The sequence below is a fragment of the Pungitius pungitius genome, chromosome 7, assembly GCF_949316345.1.
Source record: "Pungitius pungitius chromosome 7, fPunPun2.1, whole genome shotgun sequence".
Taxonomy (NCBI): Eukaryota; Metazoa; Chordata; class Actinopteri; order Perciformes; family Gasterosteidae; genus Pungitius; species Pungitius pungitius.
In genome coordinates, this window is record NC_084906.1 from 12,130,123 (window position 1) to 12,143,810 (window position 13,688).

The 13,688-nt window shown below is 42.5% G+C and overlaps 2 protein-coding genes across 4 annotated transcripts in view; both read right to left on the minus strand.

Annotated features, from left to right (window-relative positions):
* Positions 1 to 4,254, minus strand: part of arid3a (AT-rich interactive domain 3A) — a 40,257-nt gene extending 36,003 nt beyond the window's left edge. Inside the window, exon 1 of one of the 2 annotated variants that reach the window (XM_037469075.2) lies at positions 4,168 to 4,254. The gene's annotated coding sequence lies outside the window, so the exon portion shown is untranslated. The other variant, XM_037469074.2, reaches the window with a different exon arrangement.
* A 1,528-nt stretch (positions 4,255 to 5,782) lies between these two features.
* Positions 5,783 to 11,509, minus strand: r3hdm4 (R3H domain containing 4). Of its 2 annotated transcripts, none has more exons than XM_037470373.2 (8): positions 11,269 to 11,509; positions 9,990 to 10,147; positions 9,628 to 9,749; positions 9,183 to 9,326; positions 9,036 to 9,098; positions 8,627 to 8,712; positions 8,135 to 8,190; positions 5,783 to 7,694 (listed from the first exon to the last, which is right to left on the minus strand). In XM_037470373.2, the coding sequence occupies exons 1-8, from the start codon at positions 11,304 to 11,306 to the stop codon at positions 7,591 to 7,593; spliced, it is 771 nt and encodes a 256-aa protein (XP_037326270.1). In that variant the 5' UTR covers positions 11,307 to 11,509; the 3' UTR covers positions 5,783 to 7,590. The 2 variants fall into 2 exon arrangements, with proteins under 2 accessions (XP_037326270.1, XP_037326271.1); XM_037470374.2 differs by having other exon boundaries at positions 9,036 to 9,121; positions 9,209 to 9,326; positions 11,269 to 11,508.
* Positions 11,510 to 13,688: the final 2,179 nt, after the last annotated feature.

Genomic DNA, 13,688 nt, shown 5'->3' on the forward strand with positions numbered 1-13,688 from the left:
TAAAATCGTATTGCTTCTTTTATTGCTGCTATTTTAATGTTATCTACAATTCACCTTAACGACTCATTTTAAAACAAAGCTGTAGAAACAGACCAGTCAAATCCCCCATGTTTCCTTATTATTACTATATTAAAATCGTATTGCTTCTTTTATTGCTGCTATTTTAATGTTATCTACAATTCACCTTAACGACTCATTTTAAAATATAGCGTAAAATATACGCTGCTCAATGGACTGCTATTTTCACTGTAATCTCACCGTGCGATGATAGGTCCTCTAATGCCTGCTCCCAAAATGGATTACTGTATTGATTACATGGCGACTGTGCAGTCACGTCACTGCATTGTGATCTGAGACAATCAGATCTTTTGTCTGCAGAGGGGCGATGCATGAGTGGAAAAGAGAGCGAGATAAAGACATCCAGAACAGCAACTGTCACGCCTGTGTTCAATGTGGATTACCATTCCAAATGCCTTCACTTTGCCTCATAAAAAGTCACAAAGGATGCGTATCATTTGACATGAACTGATTAAATTAGCTTTTGACTGCTTGGGTGGGCTTCCAACAAAAACACATGTTTCAGGTTTGATGGGCATGCCGGCATGTTGCTGTTCTTCGCTGGTTCCCCAGCAGACCAGGACAGACACAAAGCCTTCAGCTGTGCTAGTTACTCAGTTCAGCAACTGCAGGGCTTCCCAAAAAGCTCAAACCCCGTCCACATTCCTGCGTCACCATCAGCCCTGCTGGGATTCCCCTCGTGGCTGCGGCGCAAGTCGACTTTCCTGCATTTCCGTTGTGGCGGGATAACGGAGTGAAACCCCACGTGCCGAGCGAGCCCTTCAGAGGTGTAGCTTTTGGCACAGGAACAGCTGAGAGGCAGCCAAGCCACGGCGCTTCCCACTCAGCTTTAAACGGCGGGGGAGCGTGCTGTGGGCAGACGGCACTCCCTTTGACCTGCCCAATGTAGGGCTGATGTTTACAGGTGGGCTGCCACTGAAACATTCAAGTGACACAACACACCCTTTTAGGCAACGCCCACGTTCTAATGAGATAACACATAAAAACAGCTTAACCATTCCTGTGAAGGATCAGAGTTTGATAAGGAGACGAAAAACAGGGGTCTGACCAGTCGCTCTAGTCTTCGCACATTCATTTACATCCACTGAGGCCAACTCACGCCGTGATGCACGGAGGCTCTATGCATGTTACACTTTTTGCTTAAACAACCCCGGGCGATAGTCAGGTGTGTGTGTGTGTGTAGTTTTTTGATTGTAAACATTGAAAAACAAGGTGCCTGTTGGCATCTTTATGTGCGCGTCGATCAAACATCACAAACTAGCTGAACTCTTAGATGTCAAAGGGGTGTTGGATGAAAAGTATGTTGACTGAACACGAGTTGCTTTCAACATAGTCACATCAAATATTTGATGAGGGAAAACACCATGGGGGCTAGTTTACGTGTAAAGATGGCCCAGTATCAACATGCGTCAGCTAAGGCAACACTAACATCAAGATCATATCGGGGTTTCATCAATTGTGACCTCTGACTTGATGTGAGTATGTTGCTGAATTGATAAAAAAAGAAAAGGAGATTACTTCTGTTTTCTTGTGTCCGTCGTCAAAAAGATATTCAGTTATACAACTGAAAAAAAGTAGCCAAATCTCACTAGGAAACGTTTTAGCTTGATCAATGGGGTTTTTTCACAACACATCATTTCATTCTAGTAATGTCTCAACTGCTTCAGAAGCCTTTTCTCCATGACAAGGAGGACACACTCTTTTCTCTAGGAAAAAAAACAATATCGGCAGAATTAAAACAGTGAATCTATGAACAATCCAAAAAGGTTTCCAAGTTTTGTAAACTTCCATGAACTGAAACAACAAAGCTCTGATGTCATGGTTTAATCACCAAATGTCCAACAATATGTGAACCACGATATAAATATTATATTGATATGTCACCATGTCAAGGTCTGCCACTTTCCAGTAACTACAGAACTGCAACACATGCATCCGGCAGATTGTCACATCAAGAGCAACAACAAGCCTCTTTACATAGACGGTGAGTGTTACTTATTATGTACAGGCTGAACTATGGATGTCTATTTTAGGAATGTCAGTGCTTAATAATAACATTGTAACGCAGCAGGAACCGCAATTATCTGTTTTTCAACCACAACTTTGTCAAGGCACCATGTTTGAAGTCCGTTGTACGATGACATCACGCGAGCGATGATGACTGGTTCTCTTCCCAGGGCCGAGTCACATAAGAATCAAGGGGCAGCAAAACCTAAGCATTCGAGTTGGTGTGAAAATCCTCCTTTCTCAATGAAAATTGAAAGGTAAAATATTTCTTCATCTTGCTCCTATCGATCAGATTTCAGGTATCGGTCTAATCAATCATTTGTGACGTCACAGTAAACAGAAAATTTGTCAGAGCTTTGACTTGAATTACGCCGAGGACATTTCATTACAGTGATCTCAGTCAAAATATTGTATTCTTGTAATAAAAATGACCAAGTTGTTTTTAAACCGCTGTGGAAAAGCCTTTGAAACCACATCCAGATCAGACCAGAACCATCAAAACTGTCCCCAGAAGCCATACTTGAATGTTTTCACAACATATCCGTTGTCATTCAGACAGGGTACTATACAAGACAAACCAGCTTCTCCACTACTTGGTGAGAAACTATAAAACCAATCACAAACCTTGTTTGAGTTTTTGCTGTGGCTGAGAGCTTGTTCGGCTTGTCGTACCCAAACAGTAAGAAAACCTACAGAGTCCTTTGTGAATCCACTTGAATCCCACCCCACACAAATAAAACAAATGTGTACTGCTGGGTTACTTAATCTACGATAATAAATCATAACGCAGTCATTTGTTTGATTTTTTTGCATAAAAAACTGCTCCAGATCTGAAACAAGTGGTCCAGTAACCACAGTTAGGGGTAGAAAGTAGAATATTTTCACCAAACATATGGAATTAAAATAGCCTTAGTACCATTCATAACTCTTTTCATTAAGCAACCTTCAGCCCTGAATCTGCAACCCTCCACCACCATATGACATGTTATCACACCAAACTGTCTTAAAAGGCCCAATTGTAGGTCACATGCACTGGCTTCTATCATCAACATTAAGGGCGGTACATGAAAGGACGTTTAATAACAACGCCAGTGGTGGATTCAAGACCGTAGGACATACCGCTACCAGGGGCATTTAAATACGTTTAAAATCGTTTTAAATAGAAAATGTGTAGAGATATCTTTTTTTTAAAGCAAATCCATTAGCGGTTGTTTTATCCCCCGGGTGAAGGCTGTCCATAATCACATTATATTAACTCAAGTAGCGGCACAAGTTAGGATTTCCCATTTGTGACGTATTTGGCCGAAATAACGCTAACGTTAATGGATTAAATCCTCCCGTTTAACACATAATTCACTGACAGTAACGTTAACTAGGACCTTTGATAATCGATAACACACGAGTCTAAAAACTCTGTGTAACCGCCTTCAATGAAATAAACAGCTTCTCCGTGAGGAGTCGTTAGAAGAAATAGAGCTAGTACAATGAACTACGTTGGTTGTGTGACATATGGCGCGTGAGTCCATCCGCTACTTTACAAATAATGTACACTATCGATCAGCTGTGTGACGAGTAAACGCTGCGAGAAGCTGCAGAAAGAGGGAAGCCACGTAGACGAAATTCATTCATAAAACTGCACAAAAACGCAAGTTAAAAAAGAATGACTCAAGAGACATTTTAAACTTACCACGTCGGCTTCAGGTCGGAGGTTGTTTATTTTTTTTACACTCTTTGGAACAGGAAAAAAAGCATTCCTGTCTCCCCCGATTCTGGAGCCAGCCTCCCTCTTCGGTCACACGCACAGAAAAACGCACCGAAAAGAGGAAGAGCGTGGGAGGCTCGTGTGTTTCTCAGCTACGCGTAAAGGGTTTTCTCGTGACTGCATGATATCCGCGCACTCGGCCTTTTGCGTGAAATTGTGTTTTTGCAGAGTTTTTTGAGTGAAGGTTCGGGAGCCCGCGACACGCAGCCGGAGAGAGACAGCCGGAGAGAGTGAGAGAGACACAGAGGCGTGGAGAGGCTCTCCGCTCTGCACCGTCACGTCATTGGTTGACAAACAATAATCACATGCAAATTCCTAACCTCTGAATCAGTAGGGGCCAACCCTCCGACCCCCCACCCCCGGGCAGGGGATGTCAGCAAATGCAACGGGGTGAACGGGTGTGCGTGATCCAGTGGGCTGGAAGTGGCGAAAGGGGGCGGAGACGCGCCGCTGCGGAGGCTGCGCGCACACCTGTTTGTGCACACGCGTATAAAATGTGCTTTACATACATGTGAACCAACGCGAGAACAAGCGGATTTCGCAATGATATGAGGTGAGGTGAAATGACGAGGATCAAATATGGTGTGTAACTGGTGTCATAATGGATTAATCATCAATGTGAACGTAATGTGTACGTTAGCTCGTCCCATCCTGGCATCTCTTCACAAGTCCCCCTTTAGATGGGAAATGAGATGAATCAGATCTAGTTGAACATCCACTGTGTGTAAAGCCCATGTCAATTCAAGATTCAAGACGTTTACTGTCATGTGTACAGTTTAACAGAGCTACTTTATACTCTGAAATTGTTATGGCAAAGTAAAAAAATATATGATAAAATATAAATGAAATAAAAAGATATACAGTATATACACACACACACGCGTAAGAGCAGAATATACAAATACATGCACATGCCTTTAATGATGCATTTATTGATAAACCGTTCAATTTAATGACCCATTTCCCAGTTTAACGAAGGCATGTCATTCAACGAAGACACTCATTCAACAAATACAGGTCCATTCACAGAGCATTTTGAAAAGAAAATTAGTCAGTCACATAAACTCGCTGCTGGATTGGATCTTTTCTCTCCTCATCCCGCCAACACATGACAGCTTTAAAGTCACTGGCCAAAACATGGATTGCCAAAGCAGACTTTACAGTTGATGTGTTGCCCAGTGGATAGCTGCAGCTACTTACTAAAGTGGAGAGCTTGAGGTATTTCAAAACGTGAAAAAATGATCCATCAGATGAAGTGTGTTCGTTGCCTTGAGACGGCGAGAAATCAAACTGTTGTGATTTCACACCGAAATGATGAAAAACACCACGGTTTTGTTGGGCATTAAACTAAAATCTAAAAAAGGTGATGTTTGACCAAAACAAAATGTAAATAATACATATTAACACAATAAGTAGTGCATTACTTACTGTGACTTGGTATTGATATGAACAGGAAAAGGAAACATCACTGCATTCTGAGTTGTTGACATGCAAATACGATACGCAAAATGAATATTACTGGCACTTGACAGTAGTGTTGTACTTTTACTAAGGTAAAGTAACTGAATACTTCCTACTGGTTACGGCCCTTATTTCTTTGTACTAGTACGCCACCTAGTGGATGTCAACTTCTCAATCACTCCAAAACGTGACTTCTTATTTTAAATAGTTGTAAGAGGATCATGCATTGTTATTCACTCAACTCCCTTTCTAAAGGTAAGGTACTTAATTGACCATTTAAAAAATGTATAGTTAACAGCTAAGAACATTGAATGAAACATGAAAGAAAAACATGTAAACACATGGTTACAGCAGTCGAGTCTTATCGCTGATTTTGTAACTTGTAAAATCACACTTTTACTTATGTGACTTCCGTTCTTGAAAATCCATGACAGCTTTTAGCATTTTTAAGTAAAAAACACAAAAGAGCCAACATATCTTCAACCCTTTAATAGATGAAGAGTTAATTATAAATAAGTACTGTAGCACATACATAAAAGATATTCTAGTCTGGTGTATAAAGCTTTCCGACTATTTGTTTTTTTGTTCCAAATGTTGGCACAGATCCATCATCTGAGTTCTATTTTTTTAAAGCACAAATATGGCTACATGTGTTTAAAAAGACCATCTTGAAGAAAGAAAACAGTAAACCGAAAATTAGGTGACATTCAATCAGAAGTTGAGAACCTGAGAAAATGGATTTCCACACAAAAACTTTGGTTGTTGACAAAATGTCAACAGGTCAAGGATTACTTTTTGTCTGTTTGCCAAATTCAGTCAAGCACAAATGTAGAAAAATATGTACAGAAAAAAAAGAAAATGCGTGTTCTTAAGGCAGAAGATCCGAGGTTGTAAATGTGGATATTGAGATGAAACATCACTCCTCAAAACACTTTAAAATGGTGCTTTTTCTACTCATGTAACAAACTTTTAAACCATTTACCATTATGTAAAACAAAAAAGGCTTTCAATGATGAATTTGCACAGTGCACGCAGTAAGAAGCACACAAATACATCTCAGGGTCGGGGGCTATTTGCAGTTTGTAACTACAATGTAGTTCCTTGACTGGTCTCATTGGCACTGCATGCCTTCACTGGCTCTGCTTAGCCTCCCTGCCGCCATACCATCATGTACTTTAGCAACAAAACCACCCGCGTGCTTCTTGGATGCATACAGGTCTAAATGTAAATGTGCATCTCTCAGTTGATTCAAGTGTAGACGAGGTGATACAAATATTACTTTCCATGCATCCCAGAAGTTGACAACAGACAATTACATCTTCACCAACGATGATGAGATGTGTATCATGCGTATCATGTAGAGATTATTCATATTCATGCTTCACACCTCACCGCTTACACAAATCCTACAGGCTAATCCTTCAGGCAGCGACGCATTTCCTCATGCGGGCCTCCATTTTAGCACCTTTGCAAGAAGTTGTTCATCATTAGCAACACAAAGCTGACAACTGGTTTTAATTCAAAAGGTTTTTTTAGGATGATATTCTTTTTAACTTGACTTGACTAATATTAAACATGACATCCCTGTCATGTAAACGGCAGGGCTGGGTATGTTTACATTCCAATTTTCAAGAACAGACAATGATATCTATAGAAATAAATACTAAAAGGTCCTATATAATGTTGTCTGAACTTAATGATATGTGAAATATCATACGCACCATGAAAAGACAGTGTGGGAAAAAAAACATTTACTGACCTGTTTACAGTCTCTGCCTTAACTTAAAGCTCATGAATTAATTTAAACATAATGCTTTCACAATGCTCACGACAATTTGTTTTTGTGTGAAACATTATTTGCTTGCAGCATGTATTTGTTAAGAGTAAATTACACAAATCCAGTTCTGATATATATTCCCGATAATATTAGTGTGTTCAAGGGGATTCCCTTTAATCTAAGTGCCGTATCGGAGCCAAAGAGCTCTATGATGCTGTATTTAACATGTTATGCACAGCTCTGACAACGCTTTCCCAGTGAGGGAAATGTTGTGTGTGCGCTGGTTTGCATACAGAACCTCATATAACTGGCATGTGTTTATGGGTTAAAACTTCCTAGAGAAACCAGGGACGAACGAGAGAAAGAAAGGTGACTTCCAGCTCTATTTTACGAACTTTGTGGACGTTACCTAGACGACACACACAGAATTATCTCCATCTCTCAGAGCTCCTTCCTGCAGCAGAGCTGGGCGGAAGAAACAGGGAAACATGGCGTGGACCCGATCTCAGCTCAACTGCTCCAAGTAGGCCGACAGCTGAAGTGTAGGAGGCAGAAAGTCTTCTTGTTTGTTCACCACTTCGGTCTGACGCGTCCGGTTGTGGTCGGTGCCTGAGGGTCCAACAAACAGACTTTTATTACTCCCGTGTGACTGCAGGACACTAAGCTGGCTTAGTGCCTCGACACTTTTATGCAACCAGATAGTGTTTATTTACTGTGGCTATGGCTAAAAGCTTCAATTCCCTGAAACAACTTGTTTTCCCCACCTTTCCCCGAAATGAGAAGAAGCGACCGTACCACAGATATTTAAAGGTATTACAACTTTGCTGCCTGAGAATTATTTATGAAATATGTGGCTGTGTAGAAAAACTAATAATATATATATTTTTTTTAAAGATCTACAACATAGACTGCAAACAGAAGGAAAATTCAAACTTTGACACAATGTTGTTAATGTTCAGATAGCAACCATTCCTAAGTTAAATGTTCAGAAAACCACCCGTCAAGTTGTGACTATTATGATGAATTTGTCTGTATGCGCTTCCACTCACTTGTAGAGACAAGGTCCATATATTGGCACACAGCGTGAAGCAGCAGTCTCTCAAAGCTGATTCACAAACAAAAGATACATCAATTTCCACTCAGCGTTCTCTAACGACAGATTTTCTTGTATTTCCTGCTGCTGCAATGACTCCCATCTTTTTGTTTGGAATATAAATAAGTACTACGGACATCATTCCTTACAATAATGAGACCTGAAGAATTAATTTAACGTTCTGGCTGAAATTGAAACTTTACCATGATGAACAGTGGTAAAGTGGTATTATCAACAGATCAATGCTGCTGACAAAAACTCTCACTGTTTACAATGTCTGCCCAAGTGGCAGAAATTAGATTAAAAGGTCAAAAACATTTGAACACGTGTATAGATTTAAAAAAGTTATTAATGTTTTCTGGGGGTCTAATTATTTTTTTCTTTAAAAAAAAAGTTGGTTTATTTTTAAGACGTACAGATCCGCTGAATAGGGAAGAAGGGTTTCTACCTGCTGGCGAGGATGGTGGTGTAAACCGAGTGAGGCTGAGTGACAAAGAAGCTCAGAAGGTGTTCCTCAAGTACTTCCAGGATTCCCTGTAAGGAAGAAAAAGAATTAAGTGTGTGGAAGCTAAAGCTCAATCTCAACCACAATGATGTGTCCTAAAAGCATAGTTTGTGCATGAGCCAAACCATGAGGAAGAGGATAAACCTGTTTGTCATTTACAAAAACCTGGAACAATACAGCACTGTTTAAAAAGAAGTAAACAGGCGTACACGTCAACTGGGAGGAGGATGAAAATGATTGGGGCCAAAGATGCTGGGGTCAACCAGCGGTTATCACACTCACCACCACATGGTCACTGATCAGTCTTCATGATCAAACTCCCAGCACGTAGGCTGTACAGATGGACACTCACCACGGGGATTTGTTTCCGTCTAAGAGTCACTCGCAGCCTGCGGTCGATTCTTTGGAAGCAGTCCTGAGCAGTGAAAGCAGGATTTACTGTGAAGACACGAGTGACATTCAGACAAACGGGAGCTCTTACACTCAACGAGCAGCTTACCAACGAGCACGGAGCGAGACGCTCACCATTCCTCTCGTCCCCCAGGGGCCACTTGGGGCTTCTCTTCTTGGCCTCCTCCTGCTCCAGCAGAGACAGCAGCCTCTCCTGCTCCTCGCCGGAGCAATTCATGAAGTCATTCCACGGCTGTAAGAAAGAGAGCCACAAGCGGATGGATGAGAAGCCGATTATTAAAACTGGCGTGCGCTGTAGATCGATGTGTGACAAGCTCTTTGTCTCTGACAGTTTTTAAAAGGTGTGAAAGTAAAACCAGGAAAGACGTCACGCTGCTGTAGTCACACAGAAAACGGTGGAAAACTCCCATGCATCAAGTGTATATGTGTAATAAACACATTCATCGGCTGTGGATGTCATTTGAAGTGGTACTCCCACTGCCGCAGCATTAATGGGGGGGGGTAGAGTTAAAGCCCAGCTAAAGTCCACTCACCTCTACGTAGTTTCCGTTGGTACAGGCTTCAGTGAAGATGGATGGGATCGCCGGGTTGCTGCACACCTCCAGGTCATCTTTGGAGCACTCATCCTTCTCAAGAAGATTAGCTAGAAAGCGTGCTGATTTTCAGAGAGCAGAAGAGAGAGATGGGCCGTGTTAATATACTTACATCAGACAGATTTATAAATTTAAAGTTTTGAATCTTGAGATTGAAAGAAACATACTTTTCTTGTACTGTATTGGCATTGTTTGTGGCAATAAAGATTCAATGAAATTCATTTTTTTTCTCCATTGTTGATGGCCAGCATTGTTCGGCCTGCATTGGATGACAACTTATATATCATCTTATAACAGCTTACTGTTCTCCAGTCGGCGAAGGCTCTTCTTGCCCTTGGCTCGGGGAATGAGGTCAGAGTTGCGGATGGCTTGGTTGATGAAGAACTGCTTCCTTTTGGTGGGAGAGACTCGCTTTGCTGGAGAGCTGGGCAGGGAGGAGCACTTACGCTCCTCTATCAGGCTGGTAAAACACAGGATAAGATGCCAATTTAGCTAAGTAAGTCAAATAAATATTTACGGGGAAGTATCAGCTCTGCAGATCTTATGAATTTAAATTGTCTCGTGTAATCACTGATGATTACATTTCCTAAAATGTTTTCACAACAAAAGATGTAAATACAGGCATCGGTACAGGAACTGTACTTTTCTCGGTAAACAAGATGTAGAAATGTACTTTATTGTGACCTAATTTCCAGCCATGGAGACTGGTTCTTGGAGAGAATTCTTTGAATTGGACATTTTCCTGAGCATGCAGCATTTCAAAGTAAGAAATTGCATGCAGCGTTTCCCGTATGAGACCCTGTGTCTCAGTCCCTTCTTCATCAGATCACTTGATTATTTCTGAATGCCATGCAGTTATACCATCACAACATCCTATTTGGTTTTATTACTACTGGCGATGTAAATGCCCCAGAGCAACAGCTGCGCATGAGCAGGAGCTGTGGATGTAGGTCAGTGGGTGTGGTGCAGGACCTCCTCTGTTGGGGTTTCTGCATGAGTTGCCATTTTTAGCCTGCAGGTTGTATGCAACACTACAGCAACAAGAGATGCAACCGATTCCTGTAATAACGTTAGTTAGGATTATTCAGCACGCGATCATATACTATTTCATTTATAAAACCTAAGACTTATAAAAACAAACCATAGGGAACCAGAACTGTAGGTTGTTCCATTAATATATTTAATATCCATCCTACACCTTTCTCTTCAGTATATTAAACGTTAAATGTTAGCGAGGAAACGCCCCACATCATGTGAATAAGATGTCTTTTAGGAAGTGCAGGGGGTTCTTTGTTGGTGATTTCTTTATTTACAGATTTCTACCACAAACAACATCATGTATCCAGGTTAGCTAACGTTATCTACCGGCTGCTTAACGGCCAACGCAGACGGATGATTCGACTTGGCGACCTGTTAAAACCTGATTAGCAAATTATCACGACTAGCAATGAGAGTTTTCAAGATCAAATGATAAATAAGGCCCTAAACTCCAGAAATGATAAACTGAAGTTGCATTTCAAGCTAACGCTAAGTAGCCTGCTAACGTAACAACCTCGTAACTTAACGTTAATTGTCACTCACATATAATCCTGTTCTTCATCGTTTGTCAAAACTACCATTTTTCTCGAGTAAAACAAACGACAAAAAGCCAAGCTTTGAATCGCAAACAAAACAAAGACGTTCTGGACTAAAAGCAAAGGTTTAAACGGGGAGTGTGGCAGGTTGTTTGGTGAGCAGCTAGCTCCTCCTCGGCTACCGATGCTAGCTGGGTGCTAACAAGGTGCTAGCTTGACACTGAGCAAACAGCTGCTGCCCCCCACTGCGAACAAAGAGGAGAGCAGCAGTAAGAGCTCCCACTCTGTCTCTCTAGGTCATTGCTTTTGTTTAGGCTTCTAAACACGATCACTTCAAATAAATTGACCCTCATGTTCACGTGTATAACACCCGAAGATTTTTAAATTCTTTGGTTTAATGGCAGATGGCATCCATCATACCGCCATAGATTTTTATTTTGTAATTGAAAGTTGCTTTTATTTTGTCTCCTATCGCTTGGGGGAAGGGCAATAATACAGTGTCCCTCTGTGTGCGTCTACATGTCAGTGTCCCTCTGTGTGCGTCTACATGTCTGTGTCCCTCTGTGTGCGTCTACATGTCAGTGTCCCTCTGTGTGTGTCTACATCTCAGTGTCCCTCTGTGTGCGTCTACATGTCAGTGTCCCTCTGTGTGCGTCTACATGTCAGTGTCCCTCTGTGTGCGTCTACATGTCAGTGTCCCTCTGTGTGTGTCTACATCTCAGTGTCCCTCTGTGTGCGTCTACATGTCAGTGTCCCTCTGTGTGTGTCTACATCTCAGTGTCCCTCTGTGTGTGTCTACATCTCAGTATCCCTCTGTGTGCGTCTACATGTCTGTGTCCCTCTGTGTGCGTCTACATGTCCGTGTCCCTCTGTGTGCGTCTACATGTCCGTGTCCCTCTGTGTGCGTCTACATGTCCGTGTCCCTCTGTGTGCGTCTACATGTCTGTGTCCCTCTGTGTGCGTCTACATGTCAGTGTCCCTCTGTGTGTGTCTACATCTCAGTGTCCCTCTGTGTGCGTCTACATGTCAGTGTCCCTCTGTGTGTGTCTACATCTCAGTGTCCCTCTGTGTGTGTCTACATCTCAGTATCCCTCTGTGTGCGTCTACATGTCCGTGTCCCTCTGTGTGCGTCTACATGTCCGTGTCCCTCTGTGTGCGTCTACATGTCCGTGTCCCTCTGTGTGCGTCTACATGTCCGTGTCCCTCTGTGTGCGTCTACATGTCCGTGTCCCTCTGTGTGCGTCTACATGTCCGTGTCCCTCTGTGTGCGTCTACATGTCTGTGTGCCTCTGTGTGCGTCTACATGTCTGTGTCCCTCTGTGTGGGTCTACATGTCTGCATGCGTCTGTGTGCATTTACATGTCTGTGTGGGCCTACATGTCTGTGTGCCTTAAATGGTAGCACTTAAATTGTACTTATAATGGCACTTTTCTATAACATGTTTTGAAACTGCTTATTTGATGAAAATTGTACTTTCTTGTTACTTGTTCTTCTGAGTTTGTATCTCTATGTGGAAATGCACTTATTGTAAGTCGCTTTGGATAAAAGCGTTAGCTAAATGACATGTAATGTGTGCGTCTACATGTCTGTGTGCCTCTGTGTGCGTCTACATGTCTGTGTGGGTCTACATGTCTGTGTGCATCTACATGTCTGTGTGGGCCTACATGTCTGTGTGGGTCTACATGTCTGTGTGGGTCTACATGTCTGCATGCGTCTGTGTGCGTCTACATGTCTGTGTGGGTCTACATGTCTGTGTGGGTCTACATGTCTGCATGGGTCTGTGTGCGTCTACATGTCTGTGTGCGTCTACATGTCTGTGTGGGTCTACATGTCTGTGTGCCTCTGTGTGCGTCTACATGTCTGTGTGGGTCTACATGTCTGTGTGGGTCTACATGTCTGTGTGCGTCTACATGTCTGTGTGGGCCTACATGTCTGTGTGGGTCTACATGTCTGTGTGGGTCTACATGTCTGCATGCGTCTGTGTGCGTCTACATGTCTGTGTGCGTCTACATGTCTGTGTGGGTCTACATGTCTGTGTGGGTCTACATGTCTGTGTGCGTCTACATGTCTGTGTGGGTCTACATGTCTGTGTGCGTCTACATGTCTGTGTGGGTCTACATGTCTGTGTGGGTCTACATGTCTGCATGGGTCTGTGTGCGTCTACATGTCTGTGTGCGTCTACATGTCTGTGTGGGTCTACATGTCTGTGTGCCTCTGTGTGCGTCTACATGTCTGTGTGCGTCTACATGTCTGTGTGGGCCTACATGTCTGTGTGGGTCTACATGTCTGTGTGGGTCTACATGTCTGTGTGCGTCTACATGTCTGTGTGGGCCTACATGTCTGTGTGGGTCTACATGTCTGTGTGCGTCTACATGTCTGTGTGGGTCTACATGTCTGCATGCGTCTGTGTGCGTCTACATGTCTGTG

What these genes read in the sequence shown, in the direction of transcription:
- r3hdm4 (XM_037470373.2), bottom strand. Translation starts at nt 11,306, where the DNA reads ATGGTAGTTTTGACAAACGATGAAGAACAGGATTATAT. An exon ending in CCTTCGCCGACTGGAGAACA is followed by an intron (nt 9,750 to 9,989) that starts GTAAGCTGTTAT and finishes TCTGAAAATCAG; the next exon opens with CACGCTTTCTAGCTAATCTT. An exon ending in GTCTCGCTCCGTGCTCGTTG is followed by an intron (nt 9,099 to 9,182) that starts GTAAGCTGCTCG and finishes TTCACTGCTCAG; the next exon opens with GACTGCTTCCAAAGAATCGA.